At 42.4% G+C, this 19,412-nt stretch overlaps 1 protein-coding gene across 2 annotated transcripts in view; it reads right to left on the bottom strand.

Annotated features, from left to right (window-relative positions):
• TFAP2D (transcription factor AP-2 delta) overlaps positions 1-19,412 on the bottom strand; it is a 48,460-nt gene that overhangs the window by 27,301 nt on the left and 1,747 nt on the right. For both annotated transcript variants that reach the window (XM_049818782.1, XM_049818783.1), the window contains 3 exons: positions 16,043-16,103; positions 4,187-4,352; positions 1,388-1,506 (listed from right to left, as the gene is read on the bottom strand). In XM_049818782.1, coding sequence (XP_049674739.1) covers positions 1,388-1,506; positions 4,187-4,352; positions 16,043-16,103 — 346 coding nt within the window. The remainder of the gene's footprint in view (positions 1-1,387; positions 1,507-4,186; positions 4,353-16,042; positions 16,104-19,412) is intronic.

Raw genomic sequence — 19,412 nt, 5'->3', positions numbered from 1 at the left:
GAGGCAAGCAGAGCTCCATCCCTGGGAGAAAAAGGAATCTGATTCCCATTTACAGTAAAAGTACTGTGCCATCAATCCCAGGCCAGCAGTTGAAAGAGGGCTTCCTCTCAAACTCTTCCAATGAATAAGTAGCTGGCCACATTGCTCTGTTTATTCTTCCCTCCCAAGACCCAAGATGGATGAAGGACTGTGAGGGTAGGAACAGCCCTTACTCCTCTAAACTGGGGGAGAAAATTCCCTTTTCTAAAACTGTAACTCCATTATGGCTTTCTCTTTATTACAAGCAGGTGTGATACGGACACACCTGTATTTCAGAGCAGCCCCATGGTAGTTCTGTGTGCTCAATGGCCCCTGAGAAGCTTAGTCCCTCCTCTTAGATACTGAAAAACCTCCACTGTTGTGGATTCAGCACTATTTCTGCCTTGTGGAGTCTCCATCCTTTGAGATAATAAACCCCTCAGTAGACGAGGTCCTGAAGAAACCTCTTCTAATTGACTGTGCTTTGAGCAGGAGGATTGGACTAGAAGATCACCAGAGGTCCCTTCCAGCCTCAACCTTTCTGTAATACTGTGATTCTGTGGTAATATGTGCTGAGACCTCAGCCAACTTGCCTAGATCTGTATGGAACTTTCAGGTTATGATCCTAGAAGGTGTTGACCTTTAGGATGAGCTAAGTGCTCTCAACATCAAGGAGGAGGGATCTGAAATTCCCAGAGCTGCTTCTCACAGCCAGACAACAAACCAAGTACTTAGTGGATTCACCCAGAATAGAAGAGATTCAGGTAGAGTTTCTTTCCTTTGCCTGAGGGGTTTGAACCTGCATCTCCCAGCTGAAGGTTTGAAGAGCCTGGCAGTATTTGGTGAATGATATTTAAACAACAAATAAAGGCCAAGAAAGTATCTCCTGGGCCTGTCTAGAGTTTATCTGAAAACAGATTTCATTCATTTATCTGTGGGGGGAAAAGGCTGTCTAAATATTATGCCTTCTCATGGGAGAAAAAAAATTCATCACATTTTTGGATCAGCTCCAGGAAATTCACAAGTTTTTTAAAAAAAGGAGGATAAACAAACCTACTTGTAGAGTTGATATAAGACATTCATCTCTCTCACAAGAACACTTGGATCATCGATTTGTAAGTCAGATCCCAGCACAAAAAGCACAGATCAATGCTGGGGAAACTGCAGGACCAAATCACTTGCTGGGAGCCATGATGTCTCAGAGTGAAGTTCCATTTTGCCACTCATTCTGTCTGTGGCTTTAGGCAAGTCAGTTTTCCTCTTTGTACAAAATACAGATCATGATATTTAACACTTTGCCTGAAAAGTGTTGTATACAAGGAAACATTTTAATTATGTTTCTATTATATTGCAATATTATAAACCCTACCTTCTACCAAGGAAGTCAAGAGTGTGACATTTGCTGCTTTTCTTCTTCCTGCAGGCAAATTCAGTCCCAGTCTGTCTAATTTTTCTCGCAAGCAGCGTCCTCCATTCTTGGATTTTGCTCTATCATGAAAGAACAGGAGGAGAGAGAAATTTGTCTTTATTCTGCACTTTTTCCCCATGTTAATATAAGTCTAGAAATTGTACACACCTTATTGACAAATGCCTGCCCTAATGCCATCAACAGAAAATCTTTCAGAGCTGTATTCTTAATGTCCTTCCTGCTCACACTGCATGAGTCTTTCATGTTGGTCCTTTAACAGAGTTAGACATTTTAATGCCTGTCACAGCAGCATCAGATCGTCAGACAGCTTTCCACCTAGTGGAACCCATGGTCCTGATTTGGGCACAGAGCCTGGGATTGCAATGAATGAATATAAATATTGACAGTGCAGTTGCTTATATCTGATTTAGCCACCCCAAGCTCCAAAGGCAATCAAGAGAGAAACACATACTTCTAGAATGATATTAAAGAGATATCTAGAATGAGGGCACTTTACCCGTTTCTCACCTGACTACAAAAGGAAGCCAGATCACTACTCAAATGTGGATGTCTATGTGGAATCCAGCTCTAGCTATCCATCTATAATTTATGTAGAGACCTGGGTACTTACAGAGCCCAATACTTACAAGGAAGAAGGATAAGGCAATAGGAAATGCTGAAGCTAAAATCCCAGCCATCATTGGTTATCTATGCCCATATCCCAAATGCCTACATCACTTTGTTCCCACAAAATGGTTCCTGGTGCACCCCACACCTGTTATTCTGCAGTATCTCAAAGTTTGAAGCATTTGAGACATTTCCACTTATGCAGCAGACGTAGGTTCAATTTTTTCCTCAGCCTGAGGGAATTATAACCTGTGTCTTTTAGATGAATGCAGCAGCCAGCTGGCAGCAAATAACTAATGTTAAAATGCTTAAACATTGAATAGAGCAGTGACTGGAACCCGGATCTCTCCCATCCCAAATGAATGACCTGGTCATTAGATAATAGAGTCACCAGTACAGTTACACCTTCACTTTTGTCTAACAGATATTTAATTAGCCCCAAATGAGACTGAGGGACCCTCAGCTTAGAATAACCAATCACTGAGTATTAAGCATGCCTGACTAGATGTTTTGAGGTGCAGTATCTTGTTCTTTCAGGTAGAGGAAGGAACCAATGTTGGAATACCACCATTTGGATGGTCATTTTTATGCACTAAGAGATATCACAATTTTGACCATGTTGTATGTCAGGAAATGTCTTCTGAGAACACTTAATTCTGAAGAAAAACTACCTGGGGAAATACCTAGATGGTGACTGCTGACAGGATGCAAAACCAACCCTGCCAGGTCTCAGGCAAACCATGAATGCGATTTGGTTTTGCTACATCTCTGCTGGTCATCTACGAAGTGTTTGAGTCTGTTCTCTAGCTGTGACACGTATTGGTATAACCTGTCCAAATCTATTCATTAACATTCTCTGCCTCGTAAAACAGAATTAGTGCATCCAAGCTGCTGTCTGGGAGTAGTGCCTGGCTTTTGCTAACTCCTGAACCATGCCCAGGGTTGATTTGGAAGAGTGATGCTTGATCTGGGTCAAAAACTTATGGCGATCGTTCTAGCACTTTAACAGAAGGGACAAGTGAGCCCCCACATTCAGGCTGATGCCCTTGCATTCTTAATAGCTTGCACTGATATTAATGAAGCCTGGGTGAATAAAGTGAATATTTCTGTGATTATTAGCTGAAGGCTTCTCCAGGGTGAAGCAGTAACAGAGGAAAATTTTTGTGGCTGTAGATTTTGGATTTCAATGCCTACAGAGGCAGTTAAATAGGGCTCATGCCCCTGAAACAATTTTACAGTCTGTAGTGCTTAGTCTGCAAGATGGCTCAAGACAGCTCTTGGACTACTACATATCTTAGAATATTTCACGTTGGTTAAAATGACTTTCAGTATAACTACAGGGATCAGTGTGGCCTTCAGTGACAGCAGTGAAATAGCCTATGACTTTCCAGCTAGTTTTGATCAAAGGGCATTCAAGTAGCTTATGCCATCTAAGTTGACGCCTCAGGGACATTGCGACTTACATATGCCTGGCTGAATTACAGTTGCCTCCTTGTTTTCCACTTGCAATGTGAGACACAATCTGCCACTTTCCTCTTCTCTGCTACTGCTCTCTGCAGGTGTCTACTCTGGTCAGTGAAGGGTCAGAGGCAAAATTGTACCTAATTACTTGCTTCATCTCCAGTATGACACAATGAGAAAAATAAACCTAGCGTATTCTGTTTTTTCTGTACTCAAAAGACATGCAAACCTCCATGGTTTTTGTTGAGTGAAGACTGTAACTACACTTGGTAGAACAATTTACTTTGAAATAGTTTCTCAACAAGAAGTCAGATTTGTAGCCCTGGTGAAATTTTCCACACACTGAAGGTCTTTTTTCTCTTTTATTCATAACAAGGCAAAGAAACACCTATCCATCTCTGATGAGTAACTGAACTGAAGGGGTAAAAAATAAATAAATTAGATCACTGAAAAATGTAAAATTTCTGTGGAAAATGTCAACACAATCTTCATTTTTCTCATGTATTGAAACTTTCCCTAGAAACAGTGTTCCCTCCCAATCCACCTCCTTCTGGTTTCCCAAACTGTGACCACCTATCCAAGTGGGGAAGGAGAACAAAACCTATTTGCAGAAAATAAAATTACAGAAATTTCAGCACTGCCTAGGACTTGTTATTCTCACCTTCAACTTACCTTCTCAAAATACCTCCTAAGAGGGAAGCATTGAGGCATTCTGGTGGTGAAAGGCGCCTCTTCACCTCTGCAATGGTCACTTTGTACTTGGAAGTGGAGCTGAGGAGAGATAAGCGACCAGGAACAGAGCAGAACAGGTCGGTGGGGTTAACAACACAGGTGCCACCTACAGAAAAAAAAAAAAAAAAGTAAAAAAAAAAGTTAGAGTATTCCATGTTTTGAAAAGTAAATAATGAAGAACAATTCTGTTGTTTACTTGTGGTTATTTCTGTTGTTGTTTTTGTTTGAGTTTTTGGAGTACTTTGCGGGGGAGTGCTTTTGGTTTTGTTGCTTTGAGAAAGATGAACAGAATGAAATTTCAGTCTGGGAATACTGAACTATTAGATCTTACAAGGTTTACAGTCAAATTACATCATTATGGCTACCTCATTTGATATGCTCAGTAAAAACTACATATTGTCAGTCTTCTGAGTCTTGTATCTAAAATGATTAACAACCTAAGATTGAATCAGATTCAGGTATCACTCAGGATTTTAAAAATGCGGTTGGTGAAAAGCTTAGGATATTGCTTGTAACGAGAAATGTTCATTTTAACTCTCATAGCAATGTTTAGGATAACAAAGATGGAACAGCACTATAGGTTTGCAGTGATGTGCAGCCAGAATGGCTTTCCACGCCTTTGAGCTCTTATATACTCCTTCTAAAGTTAGGTCAAATCCTCAGCTGATGTTAATGATTGAAATCTATTGAGCTACATCAGTTTATCTCAGGTTAGTTCTGGAATTGTTTATTTCTTGAAAGTGGCAATTACTTGGCCTGGGTCTAAAACTGCTGAATGATCACCAAATCTTTCAATGAAAACTGTGATCAATAACTCCTCAGGCAAAATCAAGCTTTTAAAGTTAATAAGTGAGAGAGCAAGAGAGAAAACTTTCTCTGCAGTGGATCCAAAAGTATAGTACAAACTCCCAGGGGAAAAAAAATAATCTTAAGGACTAACACATATTTTATCACCAAGTGCAAAACACTTTTCTTTGACCTGCCTTCTCCAACCTAACTACAATAAAATATTCTGTGGAAGAAATAAATCTTACCACTGCATGAGCAAGTCTTCCCTGGGGGAAAGATGAGAAAAAAAGAATGAGCTGCATATGACAGTGATATAAAATATCATATAATTCAGTGCACTACTAGAAGGAGTTCAGATGGTTTCTGTGAGGACAGTGATATAAAGACTTTCTTACAGCAGAATGAATCTGTGCTCATCATTCATGTTTAAAGGAAAGATACTGTATTTTTTAAACTACCATGATAATTTCTTCTTTCCTGTGAACACCCTAATCTTTTTGCACTGCAAGAGGTCACTTATTATGCTTAAAAATTTTAGTTTGTATGTGAATAGGATATGAAAAGATAGGATAGGATAGGATAGGATAGGATAGGATAGGATGGGATAGGATAGGATAGGATAGGATAGGATAAAAAAAAAAAAAATAGCTCGCTGTAGACAAGTTCCTAACACCTTTACTTTATCTTCTTCCACACACAATCCCCATTAAAATTAAGAAGACTATGTATGTTCCAGTTTTAGCAGAGACAGAGGAATATAACTGAAGGATGAAACTTCATTAAAGGCAGATTATTGCTTGCTTACATAAGGCAAACAGAATTTCTTTCCAAATATTTCAGCTCTTGAAGGTATATTTAAACATTTGTGCTGACAGCAAAACCAGAAAAGAACATCTCTTGGTATAAATCCCAGATGGGTGAGATCCTGACTCAGTACAGCAGGATATTTTATGACTTTTCTAATTATGCTACAGGATAGATACTAGTGTCCACTTCTCAGACAGAATGTAGAGACAAATCATGTATCACCAAACATATAGACACATCAAGGGCACTTATGCACATTTTTGCACAGCTCAAAGATACAGTTCATGAGCTTATGTGCTCACATACAGAAATGTGATGCCACGTGCCTTTAATGTTTCTGGGTTTTTGTTGTTTTGTTGTTTGGGTTTGTTTTGGTTATTTTTTTTTTCATATCTGAGGCAGGGCTGCACAGAAACCTATAAATATTTTCAGTCAACATTTTCAAACTTCTGGTCTGTCAGGTACATTTGTGAAGAGTGTTAACACTGAGTAGATTTGTTTGTCTGGCGTCTCCTGCCACACAATACATATACACACGTGTACATATATATGTGTCAAGAAAACAGTAGCAATGTGTACATATTTATTTACTTCAATAAGTCTGTAAAATTTATAATGAGTGAGACTGTACTGAAATCAGTGTCATATTAAAATTTATCTTCTTGCCAGGTTAAGCCAGTATGTGCACCATTTATGCCAGATAAATAATTGTTCCTTTAATCCAAAAAACTGTTACCCTGCAGCTGCTCCTACCCTAACCAGAATTTACTGGAACACTTCTCATTACTATTTAGAAGAAGGTTGTTTACAGTCTAGAATGTTTAAAAATACCATGCCTATGCAATATGATCTTAAACAAAGCAATTCCAGGCAAGCCAGGTATGTGTTAAAAGTAAAAGAGAACAACAAGTCTAAGTCATTTGCTCTTCAGTAACATGGAGAACAAGTTGCAAATTATAAGAAGGTAAAATCTGTTGCATATAATTATTTCACTATATTAATTATTCATTGACACAGCAACAGAGAGCGGTGTGGTGCTTTCTAGGCGAAGCTATGTCTTTGTCACAAACTGTGTGCAGTTTTGAAGGCACAGACCTCCTACCACAAACACCACCTTGGAGAGGAGATGGATGAAATCCTGGCCTTTAGACCAGGTGGTAAACGGAAAAAGTCATGGCAATAAACGAAGGGAGGGCTGCCGGAAAGAGAAAGGAAAGGATAAGTGCAACCACACTGCAAGATGAAGGATTAGGTTTCTTGCCAAACACACATGCTTTAGTGTATTCCTTCCCCCATACTCTGATCATGGATTAGAGTGGACAAATGATTTTATGAAGTGCAGCTCAATGGGGAGAAGACAAGATACGTTTTAAGTCACACTAAACAGCAGGGGCAACAGCCACTTTTTCTTTCATGTCAACCCAATGCCACTGTAGGTGCTGTTGGAAAAGTCAATCCTTGTTCAACTGTTGAGCTGGTCTTGTCATAACAGGGTATTTGAGAGGTGGGAAACTAACAGACACCAGCTGAAGAAGCAGAAGAAAATGCCCTCAAAAATAGAATAGAAATAATGCCTTTCATGAGTTTAGCAGTTCAACCTGGAGATCCCTATTTCTTTTAGCAGCTTTTTCTTGCTTTAGAAATCTTCACAGACTAGCATCTGGTGCCAGGATAGGTAAGACCCCATCAGCTCATCAGATGAAGAGCCCCACACATAGCCAGGGCAAATCAGTGTGCCCACCAGCGTGCATAAAAGAAGGGAAAACTGTGGCCATTGCTCCCTGACTAGTTACCCACACCATTGCAAGGCTAGGAAAAAGAATAGGAGAGCAGGAAGAAGGTGACATAGCTGGTAGGATCATCCAGCAGATTGCCTCAGCAATTTCATGCTCTGAGTACCACGTGAAATGGGCCTGTGAATGTTAAAAAGAGTCTTTTTAGGACAACCGTTTATTCCCACAGGGAAGTGATTACATCATCTGGTCTGACATCATCTGTTTCCATAAGTTACTGTGTTAGAGATGACTGTAAATGGTGATAGTTGCGCTCTTACAGCTGTAGAGGTCTAAAGACACAAGCAAGACAAGATTTAGATGAAGGGGGAGTATCTTTTATATTGCAACTGATACATTTGGGGAAAAAAAAAAGAAAGAAAGCAGGGAAGCTTTCAGGCACACAAACCCTTCTTCAGGGCTTCTCTTCCATCCAACTCTATTCAATTTCTTCTTCTTTATTCATGACAGAGTTTTACCCTCTGATCTTTCACTTTCATGTTGATTTCAACAAATATGATTGTTTGAGAGGAAAAAGATGGGTGAGGAAGAGATATGGTTTGTGCAGCAGATCACATTTGGGTGAAAGCGCTGGGCTCCAGTACTGCCATATACTGAATCACTTCAGCTACTGAATCATCTCAGGAGATTATATATAACCTGATCTAGGTGAAGATGTCCCTGCTTATTGCAGGGGGGTTGGACTAGATGACAATTAAAGGTCCCTTCCAACCCAAACTATTCTATGATTCTATTCTATTCTATGATTATTGCCAAGTGGTCTGAGGGAGAGGAATAACAAAAGACTACGTTCATTTTTGCTAGCTTACTTTTGGGGCTCAATCCTTTTCCCTCTAGCTGACTGGTTCATACTCAATGCAACATACTCCTTTGTGCGAAGTGCACTTTTGCTTTGTTTCCCAAGCCTAGAATGAACAAAAGTTAGGCTATGTGATACTGAAAAAGGTAGTCACAGCAAAGAGCGGGAGAGTATTTTCCCTTCCTTATTCCTGTCTCCCCATCAAATAGCACAAGTCAGTACAAAATGCCAACACAAGCTGATGACGGGTTGTGTATATGACAGCAGCAAGAACAACAGAGCCATACTCTAACCCAACAGTCTTGTCAACACAATGAAAATCCCAACAACACATGATGCAAAAAAGAGCTTGGTCTGTTTTGGTTGTAGCTTTCCCTTTGTATAGACGAAGAGGACAATAGGGTGGCTGGAGTGCAATGATTTATTCTGATTTACTTAAGCTCTTGGGCATCTGCTGAAATGTAAGTCTCCCTGACTCCCTCAGAGTTAAATATTTGTGCATCTATTCATTGACAAAATCCAAATTCTCACATTTTTTTATGTTTTTTTCATGAGTAATGCTATTGCTTTATTAGGAATGAGAGAGAGAAATATCAGTTGTTGTCACTGGATGATTTTTACACTTTAAATACATTTTTGAAAATGCGTGTCTATAATTTTCTATAGCTACACACATCCTTACACCCTGCAAGATCATTTCTTATTTGTTAATTATAACAGCTGCAATATGATGGATATTTTATATTCATTCAAGATGTGGTAGTCCCTTTCTCCAAGATATTCACCCATAAATATGCAGTTATGGAAGGAAACATCATAATACACTGGTGACAACAGCGCAGAAGTACTGTGACAACAGTGCAGAAGTAGTGTTTATTTTATTTTTCAGGATATATGCATGTTTGTGTGCTTGTGTACATTATTAAGTATAAGCACGCCTGAGTGCCTACAGATTAATCTTATATAAAATATTAATAACATGCTATGCTTTTTATTAGTCTATTATTTATATCTACAGGTGCTGTTGGAAGGAGTCTCCAGCTTATAGTATATCTTCTGCTCTGTTCTGAAATTCTGGCAAGTTTACAGTACATTACAAAATGAAGACATGAAAATCTGCCTCTCGTTAGCTTTTTTTTTTTTTTCCTAGCAAGTAGCAAGTCTAAGCAAGCAGTTTACTGTATAGAGTTTATCACTACTATTTAATCCCATATTCAGTTCCCAAAGGTCTATTAGCAATTTAAAAAGTTCTACATATTATCCTCACATCACCCAGTCATTAATCTCAGGAACTAAATATTCAAAATTCTAAAATTCATCTACATTTGTCAGGAAAAATAGTAAGTATTGTTTTTTTCCCAGTTATTATTTTGGTTTTGCTTAAGTTAACAAGCTTTCTATCATGTAACTACTCATATAAACCAGCTATTTCCAGGAACATAAACAATTCTGAGATAGTGTCTATCACTACCACATTCATGGTAGGGAAAGAGGGACATGCCTGCCTGCACAAGAAATTTTTTTTTTAATATGAAGCGAAGATTCAATAGCACTGAGCGGATGATCAGCAGTTTTTAAGACCAGCCTCTTAGCTACACAGGTTTTAAGGCTATTAAGACTGTTACGAGTTTTAAGTTTAGACACTGTTAAAAAAAATAGCTTGGGAGAAGCAAGGTATTATGGTGGAAAACAGAATAATAAAATAAGGGAGGTTGTTACAGGATATCAATTTTAAAGATTGTGTCAACATGCAAGGGGATGTTAAATCTCAGGGACCCAGAGCCAGCCCTCCGTTACCAAGATGTATCAGCACTGATACAGGAGCACTTCTACAGCTCCTGGGGTGAAGGATAGGACCCAAACCAGACCCAAAAGAAAAGAAATCTACTTCATTCCTTTTTCCTATGCACAAGCCATAAGAATTCATCAGCAGTTTTCAATGCGTCTCTGGGCCCTCTCTGCGGCAGCGCCTTGAGAACATGGGTGTGCATTGCTGGACAGCGTGTGTGAACCGGTGTTGGGTCTTGTGGAGCTGGAGGATGAAGGTTGGGCAGGTTGTGCGTGGTGTGGGTTGTGTGTGGGAGGGTGTGGAAAGGGGCTGAGGCTCTGCATGGGGCAGAGTGACCGATGCTGAAGGAGGGGAAGCTGTGCTCCCCCAACACTGGCAGCTTGTGTGGTGTGTGTGTGTCTGTGGTATGTATGTGTGTGTGGTGTGTGCCCACCTGTGTTGTGCTTTTGACACGCTTTGTTCCCCACGTGTGTGCCTGAGTTTGGGGAATGCTGATGACTGCTGGGTGCGGTGTGCATCCCACGGCTGTGTGGCTCCGAAATCTCCACTGAGGCAGGCCAAGCTAGGACTGGGTGGATCACGACAGCCCCACCGCTCGGAATGGAGCAAAGGGGGACAGAAAAGTTGTAACACACCACCTCTACCCCAGCAAGAGAGGGGAGCAGCACAGACCCCCAAAGCAGGTGAGATCCCTACCCAGGGGTTTTCCCTTCCCTCTCCGTGCACAGCCAGAAAATAGCCCTTTGATAATCAGCAGGGAAAACAAACAAACAAACAAAAACCCAGCGGAAAAAAAAAAAATCAAATCAAAACAAGACAAACCCTTAAACAAACAAACAAGCAAGCAAGCAAAAACCACACAACCCCCAACCTCACATCTCTTCCCCAAACTTCGCCCAGAGGTCTTGCTGCTGCCAGCACCTAAGGGAGCCGGCTCCGCTCCCTTCCCGGCTCGGTGAAACGCTCGGAGTCCGGGCAGAGCCCACTTGAACCCTCTGCTCAGCCCCCTCCGGCCTCTTCCCCAGCCCCAAACTCCCGGGGAGCTGAAAGTCGCCGACCGATTTGGCTTTAGTCGGCTGGCAGATTATCTCAGCTGGAGCCGCGAGAGCCATTAATTAAGCCAGCTATTTAGGATTTTAATGCGATTTAAATTGGCCCTTGGAATAGAAAAGAAAAGAAGAGAAAAAGACAACAGTGCTAATGACAGTGCATTAGGATCCGAACACAATGATGGGCTATTACAAGAGTCCCGAGGCTCTTGTAAGGTTCAGAAGAGCCGGGAAAAAGGAAGGAAGAGGACAACAAAGGGAAGACAAGGAGGGGATCTGCCCTGCCTTCGGTGGGCTCCTGGCTGGGCGGGGGGAGACGGTTCAGCCTCGGGGACCCCCGTCCGCCTCACCGAGACCTTCACCTTCACGGCCCGGAGCTGCCAAGGGGTCAGGGAGCGCCGTCCTGCCCGGCCCTGCCTTCCCCTGGGGCGGGACACGGCGGGGCTCTGGGGCGGAGGGTGCGGGGGGGGTCCTTAGGCGCACCCCCACTTAGGGGTGGGGGCTGGCCGGGTAACTCCGGTCGGTTTGCCAGAGCATGAGATACAGCAAGGTGTAGGGGGATGTCCCCTCTGCCCATTCCTGCATCCCGGGATGGCTGGGTGAGACCGTGGGGAGGTGGTACCACGTCAGCACCCTCTTTTTTTTTTTCCTTTTCATCTGCACACAAAATAGCAGGGGAGAAGATTGTCCCGGGGAGAGGTGCAAGGCCCTCAGCCCCTGCCTTCACCCACCTTCTCTAACCTCTTGCCCAAAGTCTCGTCCTTAATGACTGAGTGGTTAGGAGTCAGTTTTGAGTGTCAAAAATTAAAATTAGGATGGGGGAAAGGATCAAGGCTCAGCGAGTGCCTTTCAAATGAGAGGTGATACCACGACTAAATATATAAAAGGCAGAGGCGAGAAAGGGGAGCGTCTTTCCCCAGTTTTTATTGGTGGACTTTATGGTGACTGATGCTTGAGCTTTTAAGGAGAGGGTGGGTTTTTTTCTTTTTCTTTTTCTTCCTTTTCTTTTCTTTCTTTTTTTTTTTTTTTTTTTTTTTTTTTTTTTTTTTTTTTTTTAATCAAATAAGATCTGAGGGTTGTTCCTAGCTAGGCACTAATGCATTCGAATGTCAGTCACCTCTAAGCGATTTGACAAACTCAAGATCTCTTAAAACGTGCAGAGTTCAGATCATATTAATTCCCCAAAAATGTTTTGATCCAAAGTAGTTTGTATTTTATGTTGCCAAGGGCAATCGAAAAAGAGCTATTGCCGATAGGTTGGCCCTTCTCTCTTCATGGCCCAGAGGCGATAGCAGTATTTAAGCTTCTGAAATTAGCCTGGGGCAGGAACGATGGATGATCACAAAGCGAAACAAGAGCTTTTTTTGGAGTTTGCCATCTCGATTTCATAAAACGATGCAGGCCAAATGTCACCGTGTTGTCTTTTTAATCCAAATATATGGAGGTGAGGACACTAAGCCTGCATACACTTCATGTCCGAAGAATGGGGAAGAGATGGGTGTGGAAGGGGGCTTGGAGGGCATTTTAAAAAGGACCCCACCTCCCCCCCCCGCAAAAAAAAGAGAAAAGAAAAAGAAATTTTAAAAAGAAAGAGAGAGGGAGAGAAGGGGAAAGACAGAGAGAGAAATCAAACAGGAATCAGGTTATTCTGCTTTTAAAATGGCAACCTAGAGAGGAATTAAAAGGGAATGGGTATGTAATAAAAGCCTGAGACGATTAATAGGAAAGTATAAGAGGGGAGGGATTTTTTTAATGATTAAAAAACACAGACGACTCCTGTAAATAGAAGCTTCATTTCTTCAAGTGATTTCTTTTGAAACGAGCGATCTGAATATTCAACTTTAAGGCAAAGCTCCACTCTGTATGTACAACATTAATATGATCTCTGCAGAATTTGGTACTCAGAAATATTAACATATCAAAGCCGCTGCCTGAGGCTAGAGAAGCTATCGATACACGAGCAGTAGGAAAAGTAAAGATTATTGGTTCTGATGGTTAGAGCAGGGAAGCTCCGGGCTAAATCCTGCACACCATTAACTGAAAGTGATAGCATGGGGATCTCTGCCCTGGAATCGGTGGCAAATATTTTCTCTAGCTAGTAATTAGCTCGCCAGCACCTAAGCCTTGCAAAAATCTTTTACTTTCCTAGCCTCATTAAAAGCAAACACCAAACCACTGCACTAAACAATCTAGAAGGCAGCTGATATGTGCAATGGCAGCCAGAGATGGAAGCAGGGAAGAGCCGTGCTTGTGATGTTTGTCATTCCTATCAGTATTAACACCAGGACTGCAAACCATGGCACTTTTTAGAGATTGCTTTTTTGGGGGGAGGACTAGGCAATGGTATGTTCCTCTGGGAAAGTATATGGGAAGTTTTCTTTCCTCTTTCTTTCTTTCTTTTTTTTTTCCCTTTCTTTTTCTTTCTTTCTTGCTTTCTTTCTCCTCCTTTCTCCCCCTTTCTCCCCTTTTCTCTTTCCTTCCTTCCTTCCTTCCTTCCTTCCTTCCTTCCTTCCTTCTTTCCTTCTTTTTCCCCTTTTTCTTCCTGCTGTTGGATCTAAAAGACTCAAAAGCAACCTTTTAAAAAATATATGTATATATTAGTGACAAAAATAAAATAAAAAATCTGACACAAGATGTTTAAAATATTAGGGAAGCCGCTCTCGAGTTAATATATTCTTATTGATGTATTACTAGAAAAGAAGTGTGATTTATTTATATGGGATACTGTATAGCGCTTAGGCGCAGGATGTTTTGATTACTGCTAACACCTATCGCTTTTTTTGAAGTCGGACAAAATATTTATTATGTATTTTTAATATACATTTGAAACTTATACTCCTGCCTTTGATATCTTCCCTGAATATGCCAAGAGAGAGCTAGCAGTGCAGTAGTAGTTCAGCACTTAGATCAGGGTACAGAAAACCTTGCATTTTCATGCTGGATTTCCTTTACTATCAATCTTTAAAACCTTGAATAATTTGATCGCTTTAAAACGCGCGAGAGAGAGAGACGGGGGAAGAGAGAGTCTTGACTACAATCATCTGCACAGGTAATTGGAATCTCCTTAACAGGAGCTGGAGAGCTGAATAAACCGGAGTTGAGCTGAACTGAGATTTAAGCCGCCCATCAGCAGGGAAATGAGAACCGCAGTCAAACACTACAGGCACAGACCCCAGCTGATGGGGCCTCTGTCTTTCTCTCTTTCAGCTAACGATCTCCTTTTCTCGGAGGTCAGCTCTCAGATCAAACCCGAAAGAATTATCCCTCTTCCTAGGGATAATCAGAATCCCCTGAAATCCGACAAACACGGACCTAGGCAGGCGCAGCCACCGACAGCACGACTTGGGCAGGACTTTGCCAGCCCGCCGCGCTGCCAGCTCTCCCCACAGCGTCCCGCCAGCGGTGCCCAGGGAGGGGACGGCAGATTTTGGATTTACCACCGCCCTCCCCAAACGCCTTTCCTCTCCCAGACACAGTCCCTCTCCCCGCCGCCGGTTCCGCCGCTCTCCCCCGCCGCGGGGCTGGGGCCGCCCGCCGCGGCGAGGCGGGGCCGGGCGGAGCGGCCGAGGGGAGCTGTCCCTTCAGCACCACCGCTCCGGCAACGCCACCGCCACCCCGGCCCCGGCCCCTGCCCCGGCTCCGGCCCTGGCTCCGGTTCCCGGCCCCGGCCCCGGGCCTCGGCCCCGACCTCATACTCGCCCCCGGTCCCGATCCCGGCCCCCGGGGCAGCCCCACTGCCAGCCGCCTTGCCACCCCGCGGAAAGCCCGGAGAAAGCCTGTTGTTAGTCGGTGTGGGGAGATGATACCCCCAAACCTCGCCCCCCCCCCGCCGCGGGTGTAGCCGCCTGTGCGCCTGCTCTCCGTCTCCACTCACCGCCGTCGTGTGTGACTATTGCCGCAGCGCAAAGTTTTGTCTAGGGAAGTGATGGCTAAACCCGTCCCTCCGCCACGGTAGTATCACATCGCCTAAAATATCTCCTAAGTATCTACTTTTCGCGGTGGCTATCATGGATAAGAAAGGCAATAATGGGACAAGAAATGCGCATTCCAAGAGGCTGAGTCATGAAGTGTCCTCTCTTCCACTGCATTATTCGTTTTGTACTGTGAATGGAAGTATGCGTTTGAGCTTGTAAGAAATGCGTTCCTACGTCAGGCCTTTAGACTACTTTTGTTTCTCTTCAGGGTAAGTGACGGCAATAACAAACTCCCCAGAACAGTCAGATTTCGCAAATGCTGAAGAAATACGTATTTAACAAGAGTTCCAAATCTTTCCTCGAACTTTGACGTTAGATATTTACATTGACAGATGGTTATCAAATAAAGTGACACTCAAGAACGGGTTCCGCACGGGTCTGTAGAGCCACTGAAACCACATTTCCAAAAAAGCTCCTTCCTTTCCCCACACGAGATCAAACTGCCGATTTAACAGCCCGGCGCCAGGGAAGAGGTTTCTCAAACTCGCAGGGATCAACTCGATTAAACGGGGAATGATAAAACGAGTCAAGAAAGCTCTGGATTCAGCGGGAGTATCCGAGAGCTACCGAGGAACAGATCATTTGTAAAGTGCAAATGGACTGTGAAATGTGAAGTGCTCTAAGCTAGTTTGAAGGTACTTCTGTCAAATGTCAAATTATCACTATTTCGGCAGTAAATCCAAACAACGCTAAGCAGTGGGGGGGGGGGGGGGGGGGGGGAGGGAAGGAGAGAGAGAAGCCGTGTGGGGTTTATGTTTACAAAAATTGATAGACCCAAGTATTTGTAACCTCTTACCTCTTCTTATCACACCTCCTTGCCCGTTCAGTACAAGTCCACACTGGGCCTCCACTGAGCTCTTAAGTAATGAGGGGGGGGGGGGGGAAGGAAAGAAAATAAAGAAATAAATCAGACACAGAGAGATCATATAGCTTTTGCTTTGTTACACGACTCGCACAGAACCAATAGTTAAGGTGAACTGGAAAAACCCAGTTACTCCCATCGAACTCAAGTGCTCTGGCGAAATCCCACTGCCATCCTGCAGTCTGCCCTTACCCCATGAAATGCAGAATAATTATCACTTTCATTTCCATTTAAATACGAGTTTCTCCCGAACTGGGGACTTAGATCGGCAGTTACGTGGCAGGATAGAAAGACAAAGTACTCTTGAGAGAAGTTGCACGCACAAAGGTAAAAATCCACTTTTATACAGTATTTTTGTATGTTTAGCTGTATACTTGTATATATAGACAGAGTTAAATTCATATCTATGTTTCGTGACACACATGTACCGATTTACAAAGTGTGCACAGAAGTAGACAAAGAGCACAAACAACAGATGACCTATTGGGCTTTGCCGGCTACACAGAGTCGTAAGGGTGTTGCAACAATGCGTGTGTCCGCACATAGGTGGGGATGAATATGCATCTGCGTGCACACACACACAGAGGCACCCATGTGTGAGCGTGGGGCGAAGAACCGTCCAAAAACCTGCCTAGGGCTTCTGGTGCACATCCGAAGAGATCTCACTTCTTTATTCTCCTGTTACAAGGCTGATTATTTGGGGATCTTCGCCCTCCTTAATAAATATTTTTATTGGAATGATAAAAGACTTGAAAGGGTTGGGTTTTCTTTGGGTTTTTCCTTATGTTGGGGTTAAAAAAACACAACAAACCAAACCTAAATCTTTGCCCAGTGGAAATGTGTTAAAGACTCATTTTCCTCTACAAACAAACGAGGTATTGGACATGAAAGAGGCCTTTAAGGGTGTTAACCTACTCAACAGCCCGTGAAGAGTTAAGTAAATGCGGAGAGAGTCGGTGCATAATAAAAACCCCACTTTACAAAACAACCTTTACAGTCCTGGCTCTCTCCCCCACTTTCACCATATTGGCGCTGGCCCTGTAAGACCTTCCTTTTCAAGGCTCTTTTTTATTTTAAGTGTTCTGCCTTAAAGTGATTATGAAATCAATATGAAAAAAACTTGGCGACTGAGCATAAATTAAAGCGGTGATGGGAAAAGGTGTGACAGTTTTCTTTGTTGCCCATGGAAAATCTTTTTAGGGCACTGAAAGATGCCACTCCAGCTCCAAGACTGTTTGCATCTGTTAGGCTGACTTAAACCGCCCTCGAAACTATTGGACATTCACTTAAAATTCTGTGCAGGGAAAAGTATATTTACATTTGTTGCATTTGAAATGAGGCATATGCTGATGAACGTTTTAAAAAGAAAGACTAAGGAGAAAGGGGAAGACTGGTTAGACCACAATTTTGGTTTAAAAGTATTTGTGTACAGTCCTGTTTCTCTTCGCCACCAAAACGCTTCCCTCTAAACCCAAGGTGATACTCGCAAGAGTTCAAGTTTGTTCTGAATCATCTAAATCATAACGACAGATATTAATATTTTCAACTTCTCACCGCTCAGGCTTTTCGATACCTCAGTACACTCCCTCTTCTGTTCGGGAAAAGAGGGAGGAGGAAAAATAAAGAAAAGATTAGGTACAAAGACCTAAGTCATTTACTTTCGAACAAAGTGTGATCGAAAAATTAATATTTTCCAAAGAAAAGCTGTTGATTTTCTTCTGCTTTAAATAAATAAAAAAAGAATGTGCCGCTAGCAGCTTAACCAACCTCTTCTTCTTTTTTTTTTTTTTTTTTTTTTTTAAAGGGAAACATGTTGTTTGGTCGGATGACATTGCATAAATGACCAGTTGAATGGCACTAAGTCGAAAATTGGATAAACTATGGTGCTTTTTTGCCCGGGACTTAGGCATTGTCTGCTGTCTTGCAAACGTTCCTAATCCCCTCTTTTGAAAAATACAAGTCTTTGTGCCTGCCAAAGAAAAAAAATTTGTACAGATACAAAAAAATCAGCAGCAGACGTGGTTATAAAAAGGAGTAAATAGGTTTTAGTTGGGCTGAGCAGTGAATGGCAGATTTTTTTTTTTTTTTTTTTTTTTTTTTTTTTGAGGGGGGTAACATAAGGAGATCCTTGTGAAAAATGTAAACAAAAAATGGCCAGAGAGGATAAAATTATATAGTGAATTTTAATGGAGAAACCTAGGTTTAAATAGTTAGGGTTTCCTCCTCAGAGATACAAAAGATAACATTCTGTGGTTGGGTTGTTGGATTATTTTCCTCCCTAAAAAGAAAAAAAGGGAAAAAATATTTCTCTTCTCTGATATAAATAGAGGTTTGGGGATTTTGGTTTGGTTTGGTTTTAAGTCTTAGTTTTACGAACTTCGGGGGTTTTTTTCCAAGCCTTTGACCGCTACATCTTTTTGGAAAGACCAACATAGAGAGCTTTGTATGACTGGGAGCGAGATTTGGGGGAAAAGTAAGTACAGTAAATACGGTCCTATTTGTCTCTCCCCGCTGGTCGGGAAGCCTTTAGTTCCTCAGCTCGTCGGGAGAAGGAAGGTTTGCTTTTGATTTGGGGGACTTGTCGAAATGGGTGTTAGATACAGGAGGGCGTTGTTTGCAATTTTGGAAACAAATTTCATTTAAGCAACCAGCTCAATTTACCGGAGGTGAATTTTTAGTGCCGGGCAAAGGATTTCTGAGCGGATAAAGCTGAGGTTTTGATACACGGCAACAGCATTTTTTTTTTTTTTTTATGGGTCCAGATGCCGGTTAGGGGGGAATAGATGAATGATTAGGCGCATAGATAGATGAATTCAGCTTTATCTGGTTGCATCTCTCTCCTTATTAACATCTAGATCCGATATTGCGAGGGATTTTTATCATAGTGAGTATTTCTGACGAACGTTTGCTCCCGTTTATTTCTTTCCTGCCTCATACCTCGGTGTTCAACGGAAGGTTTGCCTTTGTATGTACGTCGGAAAGCCGATTTATTTCCTGCCCTGCCTGTTTTCTCTTTTCCTACTCCATCCCTTCCTTAACACAGCTGCCTGCTCTGTCGGTGCAAGTTGTTTAAACGGTTCCGTTCGCCGAAAGAAAAGTAAAGTTTAGGGAAAGCAAGTAGATGGGTTTGGTTTGGTTTGGTTTGCTTTGCATTGCTTTCTGTGTGACTTTGGGAAGGGCTGGTACCCGCATACACGGACCCGCACAGGCACACACGCACCCCGAGATCTCCGGGTGAGTCCCACGGTCTCAGCCATCACAGAGACACAACCCACGCAGGGAAGTCGGGCGCGAGGTTGTTTTT

This window comes from Accipiter gentilis, chromosome 16, assembly GCF_929443795.1.
Source record: "Accipiter gentilis chromosome 16, bAccGen1.1, whole genome shotgun sequence".
NCBI classification, from domain to species: domain Eukaryota; kingdom Metazoa; phylum Chordata; class Aves; order Accipitriformes; family Accipitridae; genus Astur; species Astur gentilis.
Note: the sequence above shows the minus strand (reverse complement) of the source record. Positions and strands in the feature narration are given on the sequence as shown.